Below are 27581 nucleotides of genomic sequence, written 5' to 3'. Positions count from 1 at the left end.
AAAAGAGGCCTGGGGGTGTGACTCCTCCCAGTCGCCTAACACGTGCAAGATCTTAGGTTAATCCTCAACTCTGTAAAAATTGGATTAATTAACCTTAACAGCTGTGACAGTTAACAAGGGCAATATGGGTAAAATGTCTAACAGGCGTTCATTATCATGACCAGTCAAAGAACAAACTCCAGGAGTTATATGGGGAAAACTGGAAGCTGGAGCCATGGAGCTGAGCCTCAGGAGCTGCCTGCCTCAAATCTCTGCATTTTTCTTTCTTTCTTTTAAAATGATTTATTTATTTTTATTTTATGTACATTGGTGTTTTGCCTGCCTGTATGTCTGTATTGGGGTCTCAGATCCCTTGACCTGAACTATAGACAGTTGTGAGCTGCCATGTGGGTGTTGGGACTTGAACCCAGGTCCTTTGGAAGAACAGCCAGTGCTCTTAACCACTGAGCCTCTCCAGCCCCTATGTCTCCATATTTTTCACTCATCAACTATGTGTTTATTGAGCACCTGCTTAATGCAAGACCTATTGCTATGTCACACATGCTCGAGGACCTGAGTTCTGTCCTGAACACCAGAGGGATGAAGAAATCATACAGTAGGTAGGGTGCTAGATGCTGCAGGAGAGCTGAAGATGAATCACATTCCTTGCCTTCAAAGTGCCTACAATTTTCATGTTTTCACCTCAGGTAAATTCAGGGCTTTCCCATTCCCTGGTCTCACAAAAAGAAATCTGGTAGAATATAAAAATAAGCATCTGTGTTTCAAGAAGGAAGCTTTATTAGAGGGAGTGGGGTTCTGCCTGGCCCTGCCCAGCTGACTCTGCTGGGCCCCAATCCCGACACGCATGCTTTACTTCTTCTGGATCTCCAAGGCTTTCTCCTTCCTTATTTCCTTCATCCTGACATGCAGGCTTTACTTCTTCCGGATCTCCAAGGCTTTCTCCTTCCTGATTTCCTTTGCCAGTTCCCCAATCAGTCTCCAGTACTCATTGAACTTCAGCTCCGAGTCTTGGTTCACATCCAAGCTCTTCATCTTCTCATCTAGAGAGCCTACATCCTAAGAAGATGTAAAAGGATTAGGAACTAGGGCTCTTGGAGCAGGGAGAGAGGGAAGAACCATCAGGTGCTTCCCTCAGACAATGCCAACACCTGCCCAAAGGATGAGGCTACGGACCCAGAACTGCACTGCCTGAGGTCCCATATCCAAGGGTTTTTAGATTCATTCATTTTATTTTATATGTATGAGCATTTTGCCAACATGTGGTATGTATGTGTACCACATACATGCTTGGTGCCCACAGAGGTCAGAAGAGGATTGTCTTCATTAGGGTTTCTAATGTTGTGAAGAGACACCATGACCACAGCAACTCTTATAAAGGAAAACATTTAATTGAGGTGGCAGCTTACAGTTTATAGGTTTAGTCCATTATCATCATGGCGGGGAGCATGCCAGCATGCAGGCAGACATGGTGCTGGCTATACCTTGATCAGAAGACTGTCTCACTAGGTGTGGCTTGAGCATATATGAACCCTCAAAGCTCACCTCCACAGTGACACACTTCCTCCAACAAGACCATACCTATGCCAACAAGGCCACACCTCCTAATAGTGCCACTCCCTTTGAGGGCCATTTTCTTTCAAACCAACATAAGGATGCTGTCTAAACAGAAGTAACAGATGGATCTGAGCTGTCATATGGGAACTGAGCCTGGGTCCTTTGCAAGAGTAGTGTGCATAACCACTGAGCCATCTCTCCAGCCCCACACTCAACATTTGGGTCAACATCTGGACAAAGGCAAAGATCTGCCAAACAAATCTCTAGATGACATGAAGCAAATCCATAGAGGGTTTTTGGTTTTGGTTTGGTTTTTTGTTTTGTTTTGTTTTTTAGCAGAGTCTTTTTCTCTTTTTTTTTCCAAAAGATTTATTATGCATGTGTATGATACAGGGGAGGGGCACACCACCTTTATGTGGGACCTGGAGATAGAACCAAGGTCATCAGGCTTACCCACTGAGTTTAGCAGAGTCTTTTATTATTATTATTATTATGATGATGATGATGATGATGATGATGTGTATAATAATGTATACACATAATAATGTCTGTATATTTGCCTGCAGGTCAGAAGAGGGCATGGATCTCATCATAGATGGTTGTGAGCCACCATGTGGTTGCTGGGAATTGAACTCAGGACCTCTGGAAGAACAGTCAATGCTCTTAACCTCTGAGCCAACTCTCCAGCCCGAGTTTAGCAGAGTCTTAAGCTCACTCACTGTACAGCACTTCCTCCACTACCAGTCAGGGGAAATGTAGGAGGGCAACCCGCTACGTCCTTGACTCCAGGCACTGTGGTATTACACTATGTTTTATTTCATTTGAGCCTCATGGTCCACTGGAATGACAGCTTCCGTGGCACAAGGGCCTGGTCTACCTTGTCCAACACTACACTTTCAATGTCAAGCACGCAGCTGAAGTTTGTTCGCTAAGACAGGAAAAGACAGAGCAAATCTTCAATAAGTACAGGCTGAAGTCCACCACCAGTCCAACAAGAAAGGCATGATGAGTCTGCCTAGCAGATGAGAAACTTAAACCCCAGAAAGGCCAGGTACTGGCACCAAGCACAGTTGAACAGCTAGAACCTGTATTTGAGTCCAGGTTGCTCTCGCGACCTCTCTCTCTCTCTCTCTCTCTCTCTCTCTCTCTCTCTCTCTCTCTGGCCTCAAACTCACAGAGAGCTTTTTCTCTTTTATTTTATCTTATATGTATGTGCATTTTGTACTATGTATGTGCCTGGTACTTGCTGAGGCCAAAAGAGAGTGTGGACCCCCTGGAACTGGAGAATGGACAGTGACGAGCCATCATGCTGGCAATGGAACAGAAACCTGGTCTTCTCTCTAAACCATTAAGCCATTGCTCCAGCTCAAACCCAGATTTTCGAAATCAGGGCTTCAATTCTTAGCTACTGCTCTGTGTCTTTCTCCCCTGCCTGCACCTGCCCCCACCACAAAAAAAAAAACAAAAACAAAAACAAACAAACATCAACAACAACAACAAAAACCCTAGAAATGAGCCAGGCCTGGTGGTGCAGGACAGTAGTCTCAGCTGCCCAGCAGACTAAGTCTGGAGGATCATGAGTTCAAAGCCTTCCTGGGCTGTTTAATGAGAGTCTGTTTCAAAAAAAAAAGGGGGGTGGGGCAAGTAAGGATATAGCTCAGCCCTTGGGAGTTTACCTAACATGCATGAGGCCCTGGTTTCAACCTCTAATACCATACACACAAAACTATTATTAATAGGTAAACATGGCATAGTAGTACATGCTTGTAATTCCAGCACTTGGGAGGTGGAGGCAGGAGGATCAGGAATTCAAGATGATTCTTAGCTATGTAGCAAGTTTGAGGCCAGACTGGGATACATAATAAGACCATGTCTCACAAAGAATTTTTTAAAATAGCTTTTAGTTATAAGAATGTTAACCAGGGGACTGGAGAGATGGCTCCGAGGTTAAGAGCACTGGCTGCTCTTCCAGAGGAACCAGGTTCAATTCCCAGCACCCACATGGCAGCTCATAACTAACTATAAGTAACTCTGGTTCCAGGGGATCCAACATCCTTATATCCAAGACAGCTAGGGATACACAGAGAGACCCTGTATCAAAAGTAAAAAGAAAAAGAAGCCGGAAGGGGTGGCAAACACCTTTAATCCCAGCACTTGGGAAGCAGCCAGATCTCTGAGTTCAAAGCCAGCTTGGTCTACAGAATGAGTTCCAGGACAGCCAGGGCTATACAGAGAAACCCTGTCTCATGGGGATGGGGGAAAAGAAGAGGAAGAAGAAGAGATATAGGTGTGGTGGTGTCCACCTGTAACACTTGGGAGGAAGAGGCAGGAGGATCTCAAGTTCAAGGCCAGCTGGGGACATACAGAGGGACTTGTCCCAAAAAAATAAACAAACAGGGCTGGAGAGATGGCTCAGCAGTTAAGAGCACTGGCTACTCTTCCAGGGGATCTGGGTTCAATCCTTAACACCCATATGACTGCTAACAACAACAATCTGTAACTCTAGTTCCAGGGGATCTGTTGCCCTCTTCCAGCCCCCACCAACACATGGTGTGGAGACATGCACACAGGCAAAACACCCAGACACATCAAATAAAAACAGTAAGTATTAAAAATAAATAAGCAAAAGCTTCAGTGTTGATGGCACTCCCAAGAACATCTTGAACTTTCTAAGACCTGCCTGACTTTCTGCAGGAAATGTGGTAAGCATGAACCCCACTATTATGGGATATTTTGATTGCCCTCTGGCACTCCCAAGACTGCCCAATAAAGTTATACCTTGAATCAGGGAGCAGAGCCAGTGACTAGCTGACCGGAACTGGCCATAGAGAAGCCAGACATGGAGAGGAAAACAGGAGGCGCAAGATGGAAGAGGTAACATCAAGTAGCAGAACATAGATTAAACGGGTTAATTTAAGTTGTAGAGCTAGTGGGACCAGTGCAAGCTAATGGCCAAGCTTTTATAGTTAATAAGAAATCTCCATGTCATTATTTGGGAGCTGGCTGGTGGGACGAAAATACTCATTCCACCCCACAAAGTGACACAGTACAGAAGAGCAAGGAGTCTCTGTGTACCCAGGGAAAGTGGCCCTACGATGGGCTAAGTTTACTTTCCTCAAAGATGTTAAAACTACCGAGAAGATTTCATTAAGGCTTCAGTGTTGAGCCTATTGAAGGTCTAAGACGATTCTAGCTCTTTTTTTGTTTGTTGGTTTGGTTTTCAAGACAAGGTTTCACTGTGTAACAGCCCTGGCTGTCCTGGAACTTACTCTGTAGACCAGGCTGGCCTCGAACTCAGAGATCTGCCTGTGTGCGTGCGGAAGTGGGGGTGGGGGTCTAGGGAGCTAGTGGTAAACCCGGCTGGGTTGAATGAGAACAACCAGAACCAGCTGTCCCACCCTGGACTGATGACTGGGCTTCCTAGCCCCAGGCAATGAAGTTTAGCCCAGAGCTGGTGCCTCAAGGGAAAAAAAGCCGGGAGCTTCAGGAGGTCCCACTAGGCATCCAGCCAGATCCACCGGAAGATCCCGGTGCACGCCTGGAGCCAGGGAACCTACATGAACCAGCCACCACCTCAGGCCGGCTGAACGACACAGGACCACTGATGATGACTGATAATGAGTTCCTAGGCAATCTGCTAACCCCAGGCCCTAGTCACCTCTGGCTGACGTGACCGCTGGATGCTGTGTGGCTGAGTGGGCTAGGAGCCTTTGAACTGCCTTCCTTGGCCCTTTCTGTGCTGCAGAGTCACGGTAGATTCTGTTCCCGTACTCTGGAGCTTTCCTTTGCAAAATAATAGCCCAAAATGTAGGGCATCTCAAGCCACTTTCCTTTGGAAGGGTCCAGTTAGTCCTTCTGAAACAACCCCTTAAATAAATCGCATAGACTACAGTGTAGGCGAGGAAACACAGCCCTCTTTTCCGGTCAATCCAGGGCCTATTCTAAACGCTGGGGCTTTGGACGAGCTACTTAACAATTCTGGACCTCCGCCGTGTCCTCAACCTGTAAGGGAGGGAAAGCAGTCTTAGTGTCCACCTCGAACAGAGTGGTTTTGAGGAGAATTGGGGGGCTTCCATAAATAGACGCTTAGACCGCTGTAGTGTCACATGTGCCTGTTCGGATTTGGTATCCCTTTCCTATGGGTTGGGGGGGGGGCACCTCCATGTTAAAGTTCTCACAGGTCTATTCAGAGGCATGTTTGGGCAAAGTGGAAAGAGCATTGCTGTTGTCACCAGGAAGGTTTTTGTTTGGGGGGACAGGAGTGCTGGATTAAAGGTGCCACCACCACCCGGATTCTGGCTCTTAAGAGAAAAAAAGCATTTTGAACTGGGAGGTGAAAAGAAAAGAAAGGGCCCGGTACTCGAGTTCTAAGCCGATTTTGTTATGAATTCCAGCACATGGTAATCTACTACAAACGATCCAGAAGAAGGGAAACGCGACGGTGCAGAGGGAAAAGGGAATCACTGCAGGAGCAAGTGTTCTAAGTAGGTGAGAGGGATGGACTGCAGGACACCAGCAGAGAGCTGGCCTTAGAAGCCTGGACAGATCACGTGTGAGGCCCCGAAGGAAGGCACAGTAGATGCTGACCCAGGAGACGCTCTGGGGATGAGGGAGCACAGAGAACCTTCGAGATTGCTTATTTTCGAAGTGAGTCAATTCCTCGGGGACAGGGAGACTGTGGAAGGAGGTTTTGGAATCTGAGGAAGGAAAAGGTTGTGTCCCAACCATTCACAAGGAAATACAGAAGTGCTCCACGTTGCCGAGGGTTCCTCTGGAGTTTGTGGTTATAGATTTAGAGAAACAAGTCAACCTGGCTGTGCATGATCCTCTAGGTAGAGTCAGCTCTCCAAGTGCAGACAGACACAGGTGGTGGGTTTAGGCAGAAATGTAGGTATGTGGGGGTCCTGACTGACAAGGATAGAGAGACAGGATCAAGGGGTTTGCAAGTGTGATTATAATGGTGTGTCTTAGAACATGAGCTAAATAAGAAGAGGCATGAGGAGATGAAGTTGATGGGAGGAAACAAAAACAGAGCAGTCGAGACACTCAGAACCGGACCCAAACTAACACCAAGGAGGCCCAAACGGGAGGGCTGCAATGACTTCAAGGCTATCTTGAACTATACAAACTTTTCACCCTGTCTCAAAAACACAAAAAAAGGGAGCTGGAGAGATGGCTCACCAGTTAAGAGCACTTGCTGCTCTTGTAAAGAACACAGGTTTTTGTTCCCAGCACCCACATGGCAGCTAGCAACCATCTGTAACTCCAGTTCCAGGGGATCCAAAGCCATCCTCTGGCCTCTGTAGGCACTAGGCAGAAAATGGTGCACAGACCTGCATATGGGCAATCCTCTACATAAAATGAAAAATTAATTACATTTTTTAAAACCACACAAATGAACAAAGAAGAAGAGGAGGAGGAGGAGGAACCTGGGCTGGTAGTGCATGCCTTTAATCCCAGCACTTGGGAGGCAGAGGCAGGTGGATCTCTGTGAGTCTGAGGCCAGCCTGATCTACAGAACAAGCTCCAGGACAGCCAGGGCTACACAGAGAAACTCTGTCTCGAAAAACCAAAGAAGCGGGGGGGGGGGGGGGGGGGGGGGGGGGGGGACGACACCCCATAAATGGCTTCAAATGGTGGTGTGTTCCTTTAATCCTGGCACTCACTGCAATTCCAGTCCCAGGGGACCTGATGCCCTTTTCTGACCCCTGCAGACACCAGAACACATGTGCTGCATATGCACACAAAATAATAAATCTGTTAAAAAAATAACACGAAAATAAGAAGTGGAACAAGGGAGTGTGATCAGACAAAGGGAGGGCACAGGAGGTTCTGAAAGCTCCGGGAGCTGGAGGATTGGCACAATTTTTGGCTAATGAAGAACATACAGTTGAATGGAATATGAGATGGCTATTGAAGGATGGACTGAAGAGAGTAAGGAATTGATTTTGTTTTACTTTGTTTTGTTTTGGTTACAGTTTCTGTGTCTCCCTGGCTGTCCTGGAACTTGCTCTGTAGACCAGGCTGGCCTCAAACTCAAGCGATCTGCCCGCCTCTGCCACCCCAGTGCTGGAACTAAAGGCATGAGCCACCACGCCCAGCCACAGTCACACACTCTTATGTGGCTGTGAATTTTCATAAAGGATTAAAATAAACTGTTAACAGACTAGAATAGCGTACAAACTCGGAGTCAACAAATTAGGACCCCCAATCACTTCTGTAGAACGAGCCTTACTGAGGGGATGGGAACTACTCGTGGGTGGTGGGAACTAATCGTGGAAGCTCCTCATAGACCCGGGTACCCTGAGAATATAGCTCGCTATGACTTTATGTGTTGTTTGTTGAGAAAGGTTCTCCTTAAACTCGTTTCAAATTCCTGATCCTTCTGCCTCAGCCTCCTGAGTGCTGAGATTACCTATGTACAGGCAGGCAGCACCAGGCCTGGGTATGGCTTTATTTTTGCTAAGCCTCCTTCTAGTTCTTACCGTCTGCAAATCTCTGGGAATCCACCTCTGGGTCCAGTAATATGTTGAGAAAATGAGAGTAGAGAGACCCAGGCAGACTCAAGTACTCAACAAGCTTGTTTGACACATTCCCATTTGCACCAACACAGCATCTTCGCTCATCTAGTTTTTACACAAACACACACACACACACACACACACACACACACACACACACACACACCCTTCAGACAGGGAAACCCAGCACACATGCAGTCACTCACATTTGTCCCTGTCACATCACCCACTCGGTGTCATCACCCGGCACACATGGACCAGTCTCAATCCCAGAGACCTCCACCAACCTTTAGCAAATGGGGCAACTGCTGGGTGACCAGTTCCTTAAACTCATTGGTGCTCAGGCTGCCTTTCCGTCCTTCCAGGCCTGCAAAGGTGAAGAACGTGGTGACCACGGTCTCGATGGCTGCCTCCAGTTCGGTCAGCGGCTCGGCTGCCATTAGTACCCCACAGTAGGAGCTGAGGTCTTCACAGGGTGACCTGGCAGGGGAAGAAAGAGACCACGAGAGTTAGGGATCCAAGAATGGGTAAGGTGGCAGCCTGAAAGGGTCAGTGTTGGAAAGATGAAAGAGTCCAGAACGGGCAACAGTATTTCAGTTTAGGTTCACTTCCAGAAAGAATGTTTCCCCGACTCCCATGTCTGAGTGTCCTTCTTAAGTGTCTGTCTTAGGGATGCCTCTGTAGCGGTCTCGCTGTGTGGCAACCACTCTATCTTTGAGGGCTTTTCTTTGGAGTCTTCTGAGTGTGCTAGCATCACCTGTAGGGTCTCTGTTCTAATGACCCTTTCTTGTTGTCACTCCCTGTCTTAGGGTCAGGAAGTTGTTTGTCTCCAATGCTTATTTATGTTGAGAGCAGAGTCTCCACCCTCCCACAGACTGGCTACTGCTCATAGTAGAGAAGCCTAGTGTGTTGGCAAAGGCTCAATCGGGCCAGACCCATCTTCTCTGCCCCATACCCTACCTCTTCTGAGGGGGTCCAAGAGTGCTCAGCGCGAGACCCCACCAACTTCTCCACTCTATGATTGACAAGGTCCAGAAAGGGACTCTTCCAACTCCTCAAGCCCACAGCCCACGAAGTGTTTGGCGTGGACACCCAGTGCCCTCGGGGCTCCAGGAAGGGAAGAAACATGCCTACTCATCCCCCTCATTTCTGTCCACCCACCCACATACTCCTGCAAGGACCTTTGCCTGCTTTCCTGAGGCCACTTCCTGAATCTCTGCCTGAACCCACTTGGAAGGAGGAACCTGGGAGCTGATAAAGAAGAGGTCCCCAGGCTCTCTGCAGAGTCGGAGAGAGGAACTCACCCGGGAAGGGAGATGGGATGCAGAAAGCTGAGCTGAAGCCTCAAGGCTGAAGTTTTTAAGCACCAGGGGAAGAAGACAGCCACTCCCAGTTCCGAAGTGTCAAGTTTCCGCCTCCGCTGATTCGGAAAAGAGGGGACCGCCCCTGCTGTCACTAGCCATCCCAACGCTGCGCCACGCGACTGGGACAGAGCCTGTTGAGGAGGGACCATAGGGTCCCATCCCTCCCAGTTACGATGGTTAGTCACGAGTCTGTCAGAGGGGCTGCTACTGCTGTTTGGCAAAATTAAAATTTAAAAAAAAAAAAAAAAAAAAACGCTTGGGGAATTCAGCACTGTAAGCCTCGTCTGAGAAACCAGAGACCCCGCAAAAGACCCCACAGCCCAAGGGCACTCGGAAAGCCCCAGACTGAGGCCCCCCCGTAATGAAACTCCAATTGAAATTCTTCGCTGAGTTCCGAGACAGACGCCCCTCACGGAGGCGCACAGGCTAAGCACCCCTGTGCAGAATCCTTCCCTTCCCCTGCTCAGTCCGCCCCACAGCACCCTTCCCAAGATTTCTCTTCCACCTCCTTCTTGCGGGCTCCGGGAGGGGATGCAATAAAGAACGGGAAGAAACACGGGGCAGCCCGTTCCCGCCCGGGAGACAGAGGGCGCCTCTGTCCACTCCTGGCCTCTGGCCCTTCGCGGTGTCGCTGGTGAAGGGGTGGAGCTGGTGGGGAGGAGGGTCGGCAGGGAAGGGCAGGTCTCCCCACACCGCTCTCGAGGTGCCACATTTGCAGCCTGCCTGCCTGTCGAGAACCTGCTCCCACCTCAGGCCCAGGCCAACCGTGAGTACCCTACCCTGACTAGGATAGGTCCCTGGCTTAGCCAGCCTGGAGGACAGGGAGCCTCAGAAAGACCCCAGGAGCCCTGGAAAAGGATACAGTCTGCGAGGGTCTGCCAAGGGTCTGGCAGGACTCAGTCAAGGGAATGGAAAGGGCGGTTTGAGATCTAGGGGGGATAAGGTTTGGAAAGTACTGAGAAGAGGTAAGTGAAGGTCAGAGAGCTAGAAGTTTGGTGAGTGAGGACGCCACCCAGCTTCCAGGCCACCAGACCTTCCCACAGAACCCAGTGTCCCTTGCCAGGTACCCCAGTCTCTAGGTGTGGAAAGGGAGGAGAGACAGCCCTGCTCCTTTAGGGTAAGAACGGCTGTTCCTGCCCCCTCCCCAGCCTCAGTCTCTGCCACCCCTAACCAGCCTTATCAAGAACCAAATCCTAAGGAAGTCAGGAGCAGCAGAGCATAGGCCCTGTGATATCACGAAGAAGGGGGTCCGTGGCAGTATGCCCTGTCCTATCTCTGCCTTCACAAGACCTCCTCCTTATCCCTTTTTTTTCAGCCTTGACCCCCACGTCTCTCTCCCCAAATTTTTCCTTTTGTTTTCCCACTGCTCCACCCCTAGGTCCTCCCCTCCATTAAATTCCCAGCTGCTGGAGGGCTCCAGGCAGACCTCCAGGTGCCCCTCACAGATGAGAACGGTAACTGAGCCACCCAAATCCCTCCCTTGAGCGCCCTTTATCCCTCTGATCAGCCCGGCTTGGGTTCTGTCTGCCCCTGTCTCTGTGACAACTGCTTCTTGTGACTGGAGTTCAGGTGACAGTCACAAGGGCTCCATTGAAGAGCTGGGATGTCATCTAATCAGGACCTATTGTCCAGTATACCCAGTGGTGAGGAAGGATGAGGACACCTGATCTGAGACATCTGAGCTGCCCCTGAGGCTGTGGAAAGCATGACCCTCCCAGGGCCAAAGGCCTGAGGCCCCCTAGCTTGGCAGTCCTTTCTCAATAGACCTCCCCATTCTTCTGCTCTCCCCCAGCCCCTTGAGCTCAAATGACCTCATGCACTCAGTCCTTCTATCACAAACCAGCCCTATCCTGTTCCTGCTGTAGCTACCCAAACAGAGCTGGCCTGAGGCAGGAATGGACAGCGTCAGGGACAGCACCTTCAGGTTAGCATCTCAGGAAAACCTCAGACATTTCCCTCTCCCTTCCTTCTGCCTACCTGATGGAAAGGGATGGTTCTGTAGAGAGGATGAGTAGAATGGGAGGTAATGGGAAGCATGCCCCAGAGAAACCAAAACGACATACTGAGTAGTGAGGGGAGCCAGGCATGGACACAGGACTGCCCACAAGTTGAGGGCCAGCCTGAGCTAGTTCCAGGACCGCCTAGGCTATAGAATGTGACCCTGTCATAAATAAATAAATCCCAAGCACGAAAAGATGGGAGATATAGCTAACTTACCTGGGCTTAATCCTCGGTGCCTAAAGAGGAAGAGCCACACTGCTGACAGGAAGCTCAGAAACAGTGAGACCCCCCTTCCCCAACAACTCTTGGGTCTCCCACCCTGACTGCTCACCAAAGGCACCAGACTTCTTCCTGGGGTGGGCATCGTAGACATCAGCTCACTTACTACTAACTGCAAAGCTTGACTGTGACAGGCCTGGAAGGTTAAAATAGAGCTAGAAAGCTGCCTGGGCCTGTGTCCACCCATGCCTGCCCCACCCCACCCCATCTCCGTCCAGGCAGCCAGGAGCCGGCCACTGCAGATGCTTCTTAAGAAAGCCCGGTTCCTGTTGCTCAATGTCCATGCCCATCCCGGTCTCCCTCTGGAGGGACCCAGAATGCTGGACTGGATTTAGGTGTGACAGGGTTTCTCCCACACTGGAAAATCTCAGTGAAAGATAAAGGACAAGGGGGGCCCATTTTGTAGCTATTTGAGCTGTGAAACCAGCTGTCAAGTCTGAGGGTACCCCTTACCCAGACCCCAGATATCCTGAACCTGATTTACAATTCACTTCCATCTTCGTGGGGTTGGGTAGGTGTGCTGCTGAAATGGGCTCTGAGCTCGAGACTGCCATGGAGACCCTCATCAACGTGTTCCACACCCATTCGGGCAAGGAGGGGGACAAATATAAGCTGAGCAAGAAGGAGCTGAAAGACCTGCTACAGACTGAACTCTCCGGCTTCCTAGATGTGAGCAGAGGGTTGAGGTACAGGGTGGAGGAAGGAGATGGGTACCCTGCTATATCCCTGCCTCACCCCAAGCTCAGCCCAATTATCTTCCTCTTCCATTGTAAACTAAGTTTTTCCAGGCTCCCTTAACACCTCCCTGGAAAAGTCAAAATGCCCTACTTTACTGACCACCTATCAATACTAGGCTCTGCAGATTTACCAATTACATTACCCACAGCATAGAATGGAGTCACAGCCGGGCCGTGGTCGCGCACGCCTTTAATCCTAGCACTCAGGAGGCAGAGGCAGGGGGATCTCTGTGAGTTTGAAGCCAGCCTGGTCTACATAGTAAGTTCCAGGACAGCCAAGGCTACTACACAGAGGAACCCTGTCTTGAAAAACCCCAGAAAAAGTAAAACCATGAACTCAAAGAAATACAGACCCTTAGAACTGTGGAGATTAGTACTCTGAAGTCACATGGCTTCTCTATGGAGGTGGCACTTGAGCCATAGATTTGCACTGGAAGATTGTAGGTAAATTAAGACATGGCAGGAGGTGCCCATGTGAAAAGAAGCATGGGAGGAAGGATGGAAAGTTTGCTCGGAAGCTTCCTTTGACTGGAGGATGCCGAGAGACAGATGCTGACGGGGACCACATACCAACTCCAGCTTTCTTAGGCTTCACTGAAGCTCTGGCCCTGCTATTTTGTTGCTGCATAACTTTTATTTCTACCCCAACTGTCACTTTGTTTCTTCTCTGTCATGGAAGCAGTGGAAATGCCGCCCACATTATTTGCATTCCTACTAAAGACAGGCTTGGTGGCACACATCTGTAATACTGGCACTAACGAGGCAGACCCAGGAAGACCTCAGGTTCCAGGCTAGCCTGGGTCAAGTGGCAAAAACTGGGTTGTTGGTTTTTGTTGGTTTTTGTTTTTGTTTTTTTGAGACAGGGTCTCACTATGTAGCCCCAACTGACATGGAACTTGCTTTGTAGACCAGGCTGGCCCTGAACTCAAATAGATCTACCTGCTTCTTTCCCCATTGAGTGCTGGGATTAAATGGATCTGCCACCGTGCCCTAAAATCATTTTGTGTGTGTTTATTAAAACAGAGCCTGTAAGGTTCCTAATGTAGCACCTGTCACATTGTAGACAATCATGGTCGACAACTGGTGTCAGTATCAACTCCGCTAGGTTCTGCAGACACCAGGAGCTCACCAGTCTCTCAAGACACCCATAAATATTATTCTCACTGCTCATTTCTGCCTCAACCACTGTGCAGGCTCTAACTTAGTGGTATCAATTTCCATCTCCTCCTTCCACAGGTCCAGAAGGATGCAGATGCTGTGGACAAGGTAATGAAGGAACTGGATGAAAACGGAGATGGGGAGGTGGACTTCCAGGAGTATGTCGTGCTGGTGGCTGCTCTCACGGTGGCTTGTAACAACTTCTTCTGGGAGAACAGTTGAGCATATGGCCGCAATGGGCAGTGCCCTTCCTCTCTGCCTTGTCAGACTTCTCCTATATGCTGCTTTCTCCTCACCCCACCTACACCTCCCCATGTCCCCATCCTTGCCCAGTCTCCCACCAAGGGCACAAGAGTGGTGGTCTATCTAGGTCTGCCACTCACTCTAATAAAGGCTTCCCTCACCAACTGTCAATGTCTATCTGCTCCGGGTCTGGATACGTGTGAAGTAAAGGGTGCTCACTCCCAACACTCCCTATCTTGGAGAGTTTATGTGCATTACATCTTATTTAAGGAACTTTCAAGACCCAAAAATGTAGAGGTCCATAGTTTTAGCTGAAATTGAAGTGCCATTGGCTTCTCAGGGACTTGTATAAGTAATTGGTAATCCTAGCACTTGAAGAATGAGACAGGAAGATTTTGAGTTCCAAGCCAGCCCATACTACATAGCCAGATCCTGTGTCCAAAAACCAAAACAAAAAAGCAATCAAAAAACTGAAGAAAGGGTGGGTGGTGGTGGCACATGCCTTTAATCCTAGCACTCAGGAGGCAGAAGCAGGTGGATCTCTGTAAATTCAAGGTCAGCCAGGTCTAGAGTGAGCTTCAGGACAACCAGGGCTACACAGAGAACCCCTGACTGGGGTGGGGGTTTGGAGGAACAAAACAAAAAACGAGTAAAAGAAGAAAGGAAAACACATCAAAGTCAGGCTTTATAGCCATTTACAGTTCTGAACACTAGGGGGGGGGGGGCGAAGTGCTGGGTGGGGAGGGGCAGTGGCTCTAACTAGGCATGGTGAAGTACCCTTTAATCCCAGCTCTCAGGTAGAGGCACAAGCAAAGGCAGGAGGATCTCTGAGAGTTCAAGGCCAGCTAGGGCTCCATCCTAGTGAGACATCCTGTGTAATGGCTAATCCTAGTTGTCAACCTGACTACATCTGGAATCAACTAAAACCCAAGGGACTGGGCACACCTGTGACAGATACGCTTTATTGGATTACTCAAGGTGAGAAGACCCACCCTAAAATTAGCCACATCTTCTAGTGGCAGCCCACATAAAAGGACATGGAAGAGCTGGGCGCGGTGGTGCATGCCAATAATCCCAGCACTAGGAAGGCAGAGGCAAGAAGATCTGTTAGTTCGAGGCTAGTCTGGTTTACAGAGCAAGTTCCAGGACAGCCAAGGCTACACAAAGAAACTGTCTCGAAAAACAAAAAACAAACAAACAAAAAAATTGCCATTCGGTGGTGGCGCACACCTTTAGTCCCAGCACTTGGGAGGCAGAGGCAGATGAATCTTTTTTGAGTTCGAAGGCAGCCGGGTCAACACAGAGAACCGGTTTCAAAGAACCAAAAACAAACAAACAAACAAAATACACACCACAAATAGGGATGAGAAGAGGGCCAGAGCAAATCACCCCATGCTCTGAGGTCCTAATAAAGACTTTTTTTTGGGGGGGGGGGAGTTCAAGACAGGATTTCTCTGTATAACAGTCCTGGCTGTCCTGTAGACCAGGCTTGGCCCCGAACTCACAGAGATCCACCTGCCTCTGCCTCCCGAGTGTTGGGATTAAAGGCGTGTGCCACCACCGCCCAGCCTAAAAAAAAAAAAAGAGAGACTTTTTAAGAGTTGTCTTGCCGGGCGGTGGTGGCGCACGCCTTTAATCCCAGCACTCGGGAGGCAGAGCCAGGCGGATCTCTGTGAGTTCGAGGCTAGCCTGGGCTACTAAGTGAGTTCCAGGAAAGGCGCAAAGCTACACAGAGAAACTCTGCCTAGAAAAAAAAAAAAAAAAAAAAAAAAAAAAGAGTTGTCTTTAGCTTAGGGATGGAGGAATAACAGAATACAAACATTGCTTCCAATCAAACCTAAACCGCTCTTTTGCAACCCAGAAAATCCCTTTAAAGTGGAGCGTTAAGTCTTCCAGCAGGTAGTCTAGGCGGTATCCTAGCGATCAAGGCCAATGACCACGCCCCCAATGGGCGGAGCCCTACACCTAACTGAAGGGACCTTTGCCAAAGCCCCTGGAGATTCCCCGGCGATTCCTGAGGCGGCCAAAGCACCCGTTTGCCACGCCCCTAGCTGCGCGCGCATTGACGCAAGTCCGTCGGCGCCATTTTAGCCGGTCACGCTGCCCTGGCGGGCCTGGCAGCCATTTTGTTTTGGACACCAAGCGGGAGTTGGCGGCGCCGGCTGTGGTGGCGTCCAGACGGAAAGGCAGGGAAGGGCAGGCCTGACGAGCGGGAGGATCGGCCGGCTCGATACCCAACCCACGGCGAGTGAGCTTCGCTTCATACCGTTAAAGCATCTAACTCAACCGCCCAGCTAGTTAACCCGAACGAACGGTCCCCCCCCCCCCGTCAGCTCAGGTTAGGCCGGCCTCCGGCCCGCCCGCCGCAGCCGTGGTGGCAGCCCCGGGAGGAGCGCTGGCGTCCGTCTCCTTCGGTGAGTTCCTGTGGCGAAAGCAGAGGCGGGGCGCCGTGGGGGCTCGGGGCAGGGCGGCGCGGGTGGCAGGTGTGGATGGCGCCGAGGTGCGCGCAGGCCGGGGAGGGGGCGGAGCCGGGAGGCGGAGGCTGAGCCGGAACCGCGGCCGACCAGCGAGCCGGCGGCGTGGTTGGTGCTGGTGTGGGGTGTCTGGTGTGGTTAGGGTGCTGTGCCTTGGGCTTTTTCGGGACTGGGCCTTGACCCCCAGGGTCTTGCTTATCTAGACACCCGAGCCGCAGCCTCCCCCCCCCCGCCCCGCCCCAGAGTGGTGTTTGATGGGGAGGGTAACAACGGAAATAATCAACTGACCCAAGACGGTGGGGGGCATCTTGAGAGCCTTTGAGGGTGGGATGGAAGGTTACGTCAAGATTACGGAGTTGAGCGACAGCTCTAGGTGTTGGTTTTTGCGGCACCGAAATTGAATCCAAAATACTGCTTTGGCGAGGCAAGCGCTCCGAGTTAACGTCCTCGACCTTTTTTTTTTTTTTAAATTTTCGTTTGAGACCGGGCCTCTCAAGTCACCCAGGCTCGCCTTGAGCTTGTGCCATCCGGTGTAGCTACGGTTAAATTTTGTGGAGTGCCCCTGAGAACTCTCAAGATTGAATACCCATTTAGAAAACCCTTTCTGTCTTCCCCCTGCCGTATCTTACTGGAACGCCACTTGCATTTGGAGTTGAGAATCGGTTTTGAAGCTAGGCATTTCTTTGTATGTGTGTGAGAGAGTCCGTGCCTCACAATGTCACATTGTAACCCACTATGGCCTCAGCCTGTTAACACCATTCCCCTGTCTGCAGCTGGAAATTGAACCCACGGCTTCATTAGTGCAACACAGTCACTCTACCACTGAGCTATATTCTATTCCCAGCCCCTGCATTTATTCTGATACATAGTTTTCAATTTTCTATAGACCTCTAAGATGCACCTGGGTAGCACCCTAATCCCACTTGCTGTTCCCCAGTCCTCGTGGCCAGATTGTAGTTTAATTGGTCTGGGTCCAGGCATCAAGGTAAAATTTGGTTTGGGGCCTTTCTTTTCTTTCACATTACTTGGCTGAATCAGTGTAGGCTGGAAGGACTGTTCTAGATTGAAAGCCAGGCTCCTAGGCTTTGGCTACATCTGATTCTGCCATTTTGGAGACTTTGGCAGACATTCTTCATACTGGGGCTTTGACATTTTGATAACTGTGATATAAACTTATGTTCATAAAAAATGAATTTTAATATGGTTTTCAACAGTTTGTAATATAGACCTTTCATTGATTTATGCCTTGTTCCTTGTGCAAGTGCAATCTTCAGCTGAGTGGTTGTGGTGCTCACCTTTAATCCCAGCACTCTGAGGCAGAGGCAGATCTCTATGAGTTCAAGGCCATCCTGGTCTATAGATTTGAGTTCCGGGACAACCAAGGCTACACAGAGGGGAGAAAGGGAAAGAAAGAAAATGCAGTCTTGATTGTTTTACTTTACTCATTATGCATATTGTCCTTTGTAGATTCTCGGGATTTGAAGATGGCTGCACAGTCAGCACCGAAAGTTGTGCTAAAAAGCACCACCAAGATGTCTCTAAATGAGCGGTGAGGCAGCCAACAGCAACTTCAGCTCCTTCCTAAGAAAACATTACTTAAGTTGGCCCTGGGGTCCAATACACAAAAACCAGTTGTAAGCTAAAAACAGAAGGCTACCAGACCTCTGTTCTTAATTGCATCTAATGTGGTACACAGAACAAATTGGGCGGTTGTTTCAAAACCCCTTATCAGTAGATTTTTATATTAAACTATCTGAAATATTTACATAGTGGGATCTGTTTTTTTGAAAGACTCCTCACACCCTCCTTTTTAAACATTGATACAGGGGTGGTGCAGCATGATGGTATGGTATATCCTGGCTGCAACAGGCTTGCTGCCTAGTCCAAGGCCAGCAGTGTTGTGGCTGGCCTGTAAGAGGCAGGTAGCAAGCCGTGACTATGTCCAAAGGCCCCTGAATGTCATTCTTGGGCCTTGTAAGAGGCACTTGCTTTGCTCCATTTCACTCTCTTCCCATTCTGCTTTTTAGTATGTTTTGTTGGCATTCTTTTGACACCTGTATGTTTTCTTCCATTAACTTAATCACAATAGGAATGATAGAATGTCCTCATAGGCTCCTAAGTGGTTGACTAATTAAACTGTCTCAGAAGTACTGAGTTAGAAAAAGTGATTATTTGAGACTGAGAGAAATTAAGTTAAAGGCAGTTTTTGTTTCTGAGAGTTTCATTTATTTGGTGTCTTTCACCATTTTATTATATTGCTGCTAGAACTCCCAAGGCATTTAATGTCTGTTTTTGTTTCTAAAGCAAATGTACTTCTCTGCTCATATCTTAAGATATGACACATTAATTACCTGTATTCATGTGTTACTAAGTAACATGTTAGAGTGTAATAAATTTCCATAATTTATTTGTCTGTATTATTTCAGTGGACTTCGAAGGTGTTCTGGTCCTTCCTCCTGTTTGTCCTTAGAATGAACCCTTCACTCCCCAAAGGTGTAGGCATTTTTGTTTGTCTTTGTAACTGCATCTCTGTCTCTTGTCATCATATTGGCTTAATGCGTGTTTTTCATACTTTCCACTTCTCTAAGAGCTGTTACCTGAGCCCTTGTTATCACTTTTAATTGTGCTGCACTCGGCTGCATTTCTGAGTTTCTGGTTCTTGCAAGTTTGTGGAAACAGAGGAGTCTTTAACCCACATCAACCTTGATCCAAATGTACCACTTTAAAGTTCGTGGGATCTGGAGCTCCTGGTCTAGCAAGCCATGAAAATGCCAATAAGTGTTTTATAATAAAGCTTTTATTTAAACACCCATTTTGTTCGACCTTGAAGCTTTACTAATATGCTGAAGAACAAACAGCCGATGCCAGTGAATATTCGGGCTTCGATGCAGCAGCAGCAGCAGCTAGCCAGTGCCAGAAACAGAAGACTGGCCCAGCAGATGGAGAATAGACCCTCTGTCCAGGCAGCATTAAAACTGAAGCAGGTGAGAGAATGGGTCTTGGCAGTCTGTGTCAGGCAGTCCACCAAAGCTGTCAGGATATAATGGATGATTCCAAGATGGCTCAAGGCAAAAGCTGAAACTTACCTGAACAAATGTTCAAAGAATTTTGGTTTGGGCAGGTACCAGTTAAGTAACTTCGTTTTTTTTATTTTCGGGACAGGTTTTTTTCTTTGTATCCCTGGCTGTCCTGGTACTCTGTAGACCAGGCTGGCCTTGAACTCAGAGATCTACCTGCCTCAGCTTCCCAAGTGCCGGGATTAAAGATCTGCACCACCACCACCCAGCTTAAGAAACTTTTTAATATCTTTCTCTTTTAGGGGAGTTTGACACCTCTGTAGCCTGTTTGTGTTATCAGTGAGGATTGATTATTTTCTGATCCTTACTCTTAAAATAGAATTTTTTTTTTTTTAATCTTTTTCTACAGAGAACCTTTGTTTAGTCTAAGAATGATGTTTAAAGGTAGAGCACTTGCCTAGCAAGGACAAGGCCCCTGGGTTCAGTCTCACCCTTTCCCAAAAAACAGGAGAGTAACTTTGTTTTAGTTGCTTTGCTCTCCATAAAAAATAATTTACGCCAGGCATTGGTGGCGCACGCCTTTAATCCCAGCACTCGGAAGGCAGAGCCAGGCGGATCTCTGTGAGTTTGAGGCCAGCCTGGTCTACAAAGCAAGTTCCAGGAAAGGCGCAAAGCTACACAGAGAAACCCTGTCAAAAAACCAAAATAATAATAATAATAATAATAATAATAATAATAATAATAATTGACAAGGCCAGGTAGTGGTGGCGCACGCCTTTAATCCCAGCACTAGGAGGCAGAGGCAGGCAGATCTGTGAGTTCGAGGCCAGCCTGGTCTACAGAGTGAGTTCCAGGATAGCCAGGACTGTTTCACAGAGAAACCCTGTCTCGAAAGATTTACGAACTAGAATAATCTTATTCTGCATCTGAGTGGTCTAAGATTTTCAGTGCTAAAAACGCCACCTAGTTTTTACATCACAGTAGAGCAAGCATACAGGATAGGATAATCAAATGTTAGTTCTCTTTCACATTTCCAGTAAGAGGTAATCCTGTTCAGGCCTGAAATAAAACCTGCTCTTTATCATTCGTAGACTTTATATGCAAGTCCGGACAGTGGCTGTGGAAGGATATGTCCAAGCTGTGGCTGGGCGTCCAGAGGGCGGTGCCATGCAACTGTAAGGACTTTAACTGGTAGCACTGCATGGCTGTGCATAGAGTCAGCACTTAATAACACCCACCCCCACTCTGAACCTTTGGGCTCACTGACTGAAAATAAGCAAGGCTTTCTGCTTTGTCTACCTTTCAGCCGTGGAGTGGTTAGGTTCATCCATGACTCAGGAAAGCAATGAGCCATAGGCCCACCATTTTCCAAGAGTAAATAAAAATCGTGACATCTCTGATACACTGTGCCAGGTCCTTTCAACAGGCTAACCTCTAAAGCAGCAGCATCCACCAGCTTCTGCATTGATGGGATGTTCTCAATCTGTTCAGTAGCCATGTGTCTTCTTAAGAGCTTCCAGTGTGGCTAGTGCAAATGGAGGAGCTTAATTTTTTTTTTCCTTTCACTTATGTTAAGGCCAGATGAAGGGCATACAGTGGTTATCTCAGCATATCGAGGCATTATTAGCTCAAAGCCAACCCAAATTTTGTTTAGTTTTTGGTTTTTGTTATTGTTTGGTGTGGTTTTGAGACCAGAGTCTCACTATGTAGTTACTACTAGCCTGGAACTCTATATGTAGACCAGAGTGGCCTCAAACTCACAGAAATGTACCTACTTGTGCCTCCAGAGTGCTGGGATTAAAGGTGTATACCACCACACCCAGATCAAAGTTTTGTTTTTTTTTTTAATTTTAAGTAACCGTGTGTGGTTAGTGGCTACTTTATTATACAGCACAGCTCTAGAGGAAAAGCTGAGTTGTACTACCAGTATATATAAGTGTCAGGGTGAGTAGCAACTAAAGATGGAGATGGCTCTGTACTACACAATTCAGGAGAATGAGTATACTTAGTAATTGAACATGAGAATGCAGTCGTGACTTCATAACTGTATGCTAGGGTCTGGAGGTACAGTTCAGTGGTAAAGGATTTGCCTACCATGGGCATGAGTTTCATGCCCAGCACCACAAAAAATAATTACCATGCTAATTGGGGGAATGACAAGACAGGCCCTTGAGGTTGGTTTCACCTGCCTGTGTTAAGTGTCTAATGTTAAAAGCCTTTCTCCTAATTAGAAGCATTTTAAGATTTTGTGCCAGAAAGCTAATGATAATGTCTCAACATCTTTTTCAGAGCTCTTAATTCAGGGAAAGTATATATGCACAGGCATTTGTATATGCCTATGCCATTGTGTGTGATGGAGGTGGATTGTGTGCAAGAACACCGTTTTCATTCATACTGACTGGCTTTGTGGAAGAACAGAATTGCTACAGAATTGCTAGAACCTTTGTTGTATTCCAGGCTATATTTTCTCCTTTTCCTTTGAAGAACTCTAACTCCATGAGATGTGATCTTCAGAGTCTTTTGGAGAAACTAATCATTGAAAAATTAATATCTCTAGTATGTCCTAGTTCTCTGTGTGGTCCTTTGTGGTTAATAGTTTACTTGTTTTAATTTTAACATGAATTTGGCTGGCTCTCTATGAAGATAGATTTGAATTGTGAGGTTAAGGCCATTTTTCTTTCTTAAGGATTAGCTGTTGGCAAGGAGAAATGTGGAATTTATAGATTTGCAAGAGATATAAGGAAAGGAATGTTGATTTGATTTGTTTAATTGCATCTTAAGGTAAATAAATAAATAAAAAGGACTATCTGGCGATAGATACTCAAAGGAAAACTGGAGCACCCTGGCCTCTGACTGAGAAGCCATTCTTGTCCTTAAGTCTCAAGAATTCAAGTGAACTTGTAATTTCAGTTTACCCAGAACGTGATGCATTTCCAGTGGTTTGTGAGTAAGCCTTTGAAAACAGTGTAGTCCTGAGGCAGGTATGGATGAAGGCATGTCATTGTCAACCTGTGGCCAAGAAGTAGCAAGTTTGCAGCTGCTGCTGCTGTGTGACTTGAGTAGCCAAATTAGTAAGGTTGTCTGCTGGTGCCAATGTTGTGGACCATACTAGAGCTTCTTAGAGCCTTTGTTTTGGATCAGAATTCTGCTTTATCCATATTTTGGGGTAAATAAAGTCTTTTGGTTTGGAATCCTTACATTACCCACAACAGGCTTATATCCACAGCAAGCGTCTCACTTGCCTCATTTGTCCTATACTTTAAATTGGCAAATCTCACTGAATTCCTTTTTTGATCTCAATCCTCTAACACCTTTTCTTCCAGAAGAGCTTAAAGCAGCGCCTGGGTAAGAGTAACATCCAGGCACGTTTAGGCCGACCCATAGGTGCCCTGGCCAGGGGAGCAATTGGAGGAAGAGGCCTACCCATAATCCAGAGAGGCTTGCCCCGAGGAGGACTACGTGGGGGACGTGCCACCAGAACCCTGCTTAGGGGCGGGATGTCGCTCCGAGGTCAGTGCTTGTGTGTAGCTGATAGTGGTTGGACTCTATCTTCTTCCCCTTTCTCTTGGGCTGCTATGATCACATTTGTTTAGCACCTTTAATCCTAAATTTGTATTAATCTAATTAACTTTTGAAATCACATTTTTAGTACTGCTGCATGTGTTTTATCGATAATCATTCCTTTTCTGATAATGTGCAATGATGAGAGGCTATGACCTGCATAGCAACAGGTAATTCATGTCATCTCCATTCCATCTGAAAACACCTGCTGCTGCTTGAATCAAAGCCCATTCAAGTTCTGGAAATACGTCTAAGAAATGTGTGGTTAGCATGTGCGAGGCCCTGGGTTGAATATCCTCAATACCAAAAAAAAAAAAAAGATGGGTCTTTTGGCCTGTGTCATGACTAACTGTCTGCCTTCCTGAAGTGAAAAACTGTTAATCTGGAAGAGAGGGGACAGTTTGATCCATAGTGCCTACCTATCTGTATCATACTCTTTGGACACTGTTAAACTGTTCCCTTTTTATAAAGTTCTTATCCCTTCAAGAATGTGTTGAAAACAGGAATCATAGCATTTATTTTTAAATCTACCATAATGCAGGCATCTGATTGTTAGCTTATTAAATGTATGAACTTACTTAGTCACAGCTTTTTCCAAAGATGGTTGTGGTCAGAATTACTGAATTGAATAAGCTGTTTAATCTGTTCACACACACTGTGCAGTTTGCCCCACCCAGACTAAACATTAACTAATTATTCTTATTTAACCCTCACCGCCTTCCTTTGGTTAGAATCTACTTTGTCTCTCTTGGATTTACCTGCATATACATTGTATGCCTCCTCTCCAAGGTCAAAACCTGCTCCGAGGTGGACGAGCCGTAGCTCCCCGAATGGGCTTAAGAAGAGGTGGTGTTCGAGGTCGTGGAGGTCCTGGGAGAGGGGGCCTAGGGCGTGGAGCTATGGGTCGTGGCGGAATCGGTGGTAGAGGTTAGTCAGCTACCAACTTCAGAGAGTAGCTCCCTTATTTTCCTCCCTTCAAAACTCAGAGCCACCTTTCTGCACAGCTTCAAGTCATAGGCAGGCTTGTTTGTTTGTCTTGTATGTTTTTTGAAACTGGCTTGTTTTCTAAATTTACATGCTGACAATGCAAAGTCTGTTAGGATTAACAGTTAGGCACATTATCTAGAGCCACATTTTAGGCATTCTGCTCCAGGTTTTTAGAAAATTAAATTGTTCTATTAAAATGATGCAATGATCAGTTTAGGATTTTTCTTTTCTGTATCTGCCTTCTGTTGCTGCCACCACCACCACCACCACCACCATTACACACCCATTCCATAGCCCAGTGCCCGTTTAACTTCTATAGGAGAAGTGGGACTGAGGTGGAGTGCAGTGTAGAACACTTAGCTAGCATATGTGAGGTGCCGGGTCAATCTTACACCATAGAAACAAAATAAGAGAGACAGAAACAAAGGTGAAGGATGGAGCTCAGTGGTACAGCACATGCTAGGCTTGCATGAGACTCTAGATCCAGTCCAGCAGCACTGTGAGGTAGTGGGATGAGACTTGGCACCTGTCCTTGCCTCTGAAACCAAGTAAATTAAACATAGGATTTGGTGAAGAACCAAAGACAGTTTTCCTGATCAAGGTTGAAACCTAGATGTGTTACTACCAGTTAGCTGGCTGACTGTTGTTAGTAATCTTACCTTGGTGCCTTGATTCTTGTCTTGTGATCTCATGGACCAGATTCGAAGAGTTTAATGATGGTGGTGTCAGTACCATATTTTATGGGAGCTTTTCTGGCTTAGAGCTTAGTAAGAAACTCCCAACACCTGTTGATAGGTTGAGCATCTTATTCTAGTAAGCTTTATGGGCAATTGTTCTTGTTCTTTCTAAAGTGTGGGGCAGGTCTTGATAATCCTTAGCATCGATGGTGCTGAAGAGTAACTTAGGAAAGAACATTTGACAACAAAGGTTTCTTTTCTTCTCTGCCATTATATGTAACTTGGCTTATTGAATGAAGTACGAGCTTGTATGGGTTTCTAGATTTCCAGATTTCCAAGACAATTTCCAGTTGTCTTGACATGGTTTCTGAGAGAGACTCCAGAGGTTAGGAAAGACTAAATAAAGTCAATTTTGAGAAAGCTGAGTGTTTGGTTAGTGAATTGAAATCATTTCTCAGATAGTTGTCCTAAGGTGACCAGTCAGAGAAGTAGCAGCTAAGTTTTTTTCTCTAGAATAACTTTCAGTCTTTGGATACATGGAGTCACCTGATTAGACTTAATAAATTTAAAACAGATGAGATAACAATCCAGAAGGTTTATATGAATACCCTTGATTCTCTGTGCCCTTCTTACTGCCTCCTAACTAACTAGGATTCTATATGATGTCTTTTAATTATGAACTCACAGTAAGTCCCAAACTTTTGGTGATTCCTTTGTCTTAGGAATCTTTGTTAATCTTTGTTAATGTTGTTTAATAGTTTTCAGCTAATACTACACACCTATAATCCCAGCAACTGGGAGGCTCTTGTTTTGTTTTTTTGAGACAGGGTCTCCGTAGCCCTGGCTGGCCTTGAACTTATGAGTCTCCTGCTTTTGCCTCCCAGATGCTAGAATTACAGGTGTTCATTATGTGGTGCTGAGGATTGAACCCAGGGCTTCGTCCATACTAGACAAGCACCCTACTGACTGAGCTACACTCCTGCCCAGGCGTGCAAGTTTAAGGCTAGCTGGTCTGCATTGGCAAGACCCTGTCTCAAAGTGGGAGGGGACAGGTTTTTGTTTTTTGTTTTTTCTTTTAGTAGCATTTAGAGCTGAATACTTAAGAGGGACTCATTGTGTGTGCTTTCCATGTCCTGCTTTCCACCCAGTGTGTTTCTTGTTTTTCCAAATTTCTCCTCTTTACCCTGTCCTTGAGCTTGTCTCAGCTAGGCCCCCATACCATAATGGGGTACTTTTTCTAGGACCCATCAAACCCATGTGTAACTGTCTTCTTTCTTTCTTTCTTTCTTTCATTTGGCCAGGTCGGGGTATGATAGGTCGGGGAAGAGGGGGCTTTGGAGGCCGAGGCCGAGGTCGTGGCCGAGGAAGAGGTGCCCTCACTCGCCCTGTATTAACCAAGGAGCAGCTGGACAACCAATTGGATGCATACATGTCGAAAACTAAAGGACACCTGGATGCTGAATTGGATGCCTACATGGCACAGACAGATCCTGAAACCAATGATTGAAGCCTGCCTGCCTGCCCGCCTGTTAGACTCTTGTTAAAGTCACCACATCTATAAAAAAAAAAAAAAAATACCTTGAGAAAACGTGAGAAGAAACCTGATTGATGCTGGAAGGACCTATCACAATAGGCTGTGGACTTACCTGCCACCAGTTGGGGCAATTAGTCTGTTCCGTCTACTTTTTGATACTGTGTTATATGAAACCCTATTTTCCTTTGATTTGGTTGAGTTTGTTTTGTTGTTTATCCAGTCACCCAGACTTCTGTTTGAACAGGAATGCTTTGGCCTTGTGAGTAGAACATTTTTCCAGCCTCTGCCTCACTGTCATATCTGACATTTTAATATTTCTTCTGTTCATCTTTATGATCCTGAAAAAGGTTCCCAGGAGGGAGCTACTGTTCTCACTAATGTGTGTTCTCTGGGATACAGTTCTACATCTTCCTTAAAACTTCCTGTTAATAGCTAAAACTAAAGGTGTGTTTGCTGTGTTGAGGGTGAAGGTAGTCAATTGGAAATGTTGATATTGCTGCTGGGCCAGGAACAGCTTATATATACATGGTAGCAACTTTGATTTGGTCAAGTTGGTGCTGCCTACATTGACATCACATAAGTGGTAGCTGACATGCTGAGCTGGATATGTACAATTTCTACCCTTAAAGATTTTTAAGCTTTCGTTTGGGTTTGTGTCGAGTCCAAGAGACTTGTGCGCATCCAGAATAGAAGAAGAAGCCATTCAGGTGTGACACAAGGCAGAACAAACAAGGGTGGGAAACTGTTTACAAACTAACTGCTGGGAAGGGGTCACCTGCTCATGCTGAAGTGCAGTTACCTGTGTTTGTCCAGAACCAATTTTGGTCTAATCCACATAACTGGCTTTATTTGACCCTCTTGAAGGTTTAAGTTCAAGCATATTTTGTCAGCTGTTCAGTTTCAGTGGAATCTTGTACTTCTGGTTCATTATAACAGTTGTTCTCTCAAATTCAACCCAAGCTTTGTTTTATTTTTTTGATTTCTTAAAATGCTGTATAACCTTTTTTTTTTTTTTTTTTTTTTTTTTTTTTGTGGTGTGAGTATGTCCCTTTATAGTTGAAAGTTTTCATGCTGTGCCAGGCGGTGGTGGCGCACGCCTTTAATCCCAGCACTTGGGAGGCAGAGCCAGGTGGAGCTATGTGAGTTCAAGGCCAGCCTGGTCTACAAAGCAAGATCCAAGACAGGCACCAAAACACCAGAGAAACCCTGTCTCGAAATCCGCCCCCCCCCCCAAAAAAGAAAGTTCTCATGTTATAAAGCCCTTAGGAAGAATTACCCATGTAGAAAGTACTGGTGTATTGGCCCATGGTACTGTTTCTTTTTCTGTTTAGAAAAGATCACAGCCTACTAACTGGTATGTGCATTAAGAGCCAGGAAGGAAATACTAAACACCATCATCTGAATTTGAATCCTTACCTGCTTAAGGTGGAGGGTCTTCAGGGACCCAGTGGAGATGGACTTTGGGGGTAGATCT

General features: G+C 46.8%; 3 protein-coding genes across 10 annotated transcripts; 2 read left to right on the top strand and 1 right to left on the bottom strand.

Moving 5' to 3' along the window:
- Positions 1–755: 755 nt before the first annotated feature.
- Positions 756–16323, bottom strand: S100a13 (S100 calcium binding protein A13). 3 transcript variants are annotated; one of them, XM_059265770.1, is made up of 4 exons: positions 16124–16323; positions 9380–9649; positions 8363–8555; positions 756–1056 (listed from the first exon to the last, which is right to left on the bottom strand). In XM_059265770.1, the coding sequence occupies exons 2-4, from the start codon at positions 9586–9588 to the stop codon at positions 913–915; spliced, it is 546 nt and encodes a 181-aa protein (XP_059121753.1). In that variant the 5' UTR covers positions 9589–9649; positions 16124–16323; the 3' UTR covers positions 756–912. The 3 variants fall into 3 exon arrangements, with proteins under 3 accessions (XP_059121753.1, XP_059121755.1, XP_059121754.1); XM_059265772.1 differs by lacking the exons at positions 9380–9649; positions 16124–16323 and adding an exon at positions 9036–9122; XM_059265771.1 differs by lacking the exons at positions 9380–9649; positions 16124–16323 and adding an exon at positions 8833–9029.
- S100a1 (S100 calcium binding protein A1) lies at positions 9820–14021 on the top strand. Its single transcript, XM_059265773.1, has 3 exons — positions 9820–10205; positions 12235–12388; positions 13693–14021. The coding sequence occupies exons 2-3, from the start codon at positions 12248–12250 to the stop codon at positions 13834–13836; spliced, it is 285 nt and encodes a 94-aa protein (XP_059121756.1). The 5' UTR covers positions 9820–10205; positions 12235–12247; the 3' UTR covers positions 13837–14021.
- Chtop (chromatin target of PRMT1) lies at positions 15909–27061 on the top strand. Of its 6 annotated transcripts, XM_059265764.1 has the most exons (7): positions 15921–16271; positions 17218–17316; positions 17799–17880; positions 19162–19315; positions 22672–22858; positions 23699–23836; positions 25875–27061. In XM_059265764.1, the coding sequence occupies exons 3-7, from the start codon at positions 17816–17818 to the stop codon at positions 26078–26080; spliced, it is 750 nt and encodes a 249-aa protein (XP_059121747.1). In that variant the 5' UTR covers positions 15921–16271; positions 17218–17316; positions 17799–17815; the 3' UTR covers positions 26081–27061. The 6 variants fall into 6 exon arrangements, with proteins under 6 accessions (XP_059121751.1, XP_059121750.1, XP_059121749.1 ...); XM_059265765.1 differs by lacking the exon at positions 17218–17316 and having other exon boundaries at positions 15922–16271; positions 22675–22858; XM_059265763.1 differs by lacking the exon at positions 17218–17316 and having other exon boundaries at positions 15922–16271.
- Positions 27062–27581: the final 520 nt, after the last annotated feature.

This window comes from Peromyscus eremicus, chromosome 6 (assembly GCF_949786415.1).
Source record: "Peromyscus eremicus chromosome 6, PerEre_H2_v1, whole genome shotgun sequence".
NCBI lineage: Eukaryota > Metazoa > Chordata > Mammalia > Rodentia > Cricetidae > Peromyscus > Peromyscus eremicus.
The sequence above is the reverse complement of the archived record's forward strand: the minus strand, read 5'-3'. Positions and strand labels throughout refer to the sequence as shown.

Excerpts from the sequence above, each read along its gene's own strand:
- S100a1 (XM_059265773.1), top strand. The coding sequence starts at position 12,248 with ATGGGCTCTGAGCTCGAGACTGCCATGGAGACCCTCATCAACGTGTTC. Across the intron at positions 12,389-13,692 it reads AACTCTCCGGCTTCCTAGAT|GTCCAGAAGGATGCAGATGC; the intron begins GTGAGCAGAGGG and ends CTCCTTCCACAG.
- S100a13 (XM_059265770.1), bottom strand. The coding sequence starts at position 9,588 with ATGGTCCCTCCTCAACAGGCTCTGTCCCAGTCGCGTGGCGCAGCGTTG. Across the intron at positions 8,556-9,379 it reads CATCCCATCTCCCTTCCCGG|GTCACCCTGTGAAGACCTCA; the intron begins GTGAGTTCCTCT and ends TTCCCCTGCCAG. Across the intron at positions 1,057-8,362 it reads AGTTGCCCCATTTGCTAAAG|GATGTAGGCTCTCTAGATGA; the intron begins GTTGGTGGAGGT and ends ACATCTTCTTAG.
- Chtop (XM_059265764.1), top strand. The coding sequence starts at position 17,816 with ATGGCTGCACAGTCAGCACCGAAAGTTGTGCTAAAAAGCACCACCAAG. Across the intron at positions 17,881-19,161 it reads AAGATGTCTCTAAATGAGCG|CTTTACTAATATGCTGAAGA; the intron begins GTGAGGCAGCCA and ends TCGACCTTGAAG. Across the intron at positions 22,859-23,698 it reads GGGCGGGATGTCGCTCCGAG|GTCAAAACCTGCTCCGAGGT; the intron begins GTCAGTGCTTGT and ends CTCCTCTCCAAG.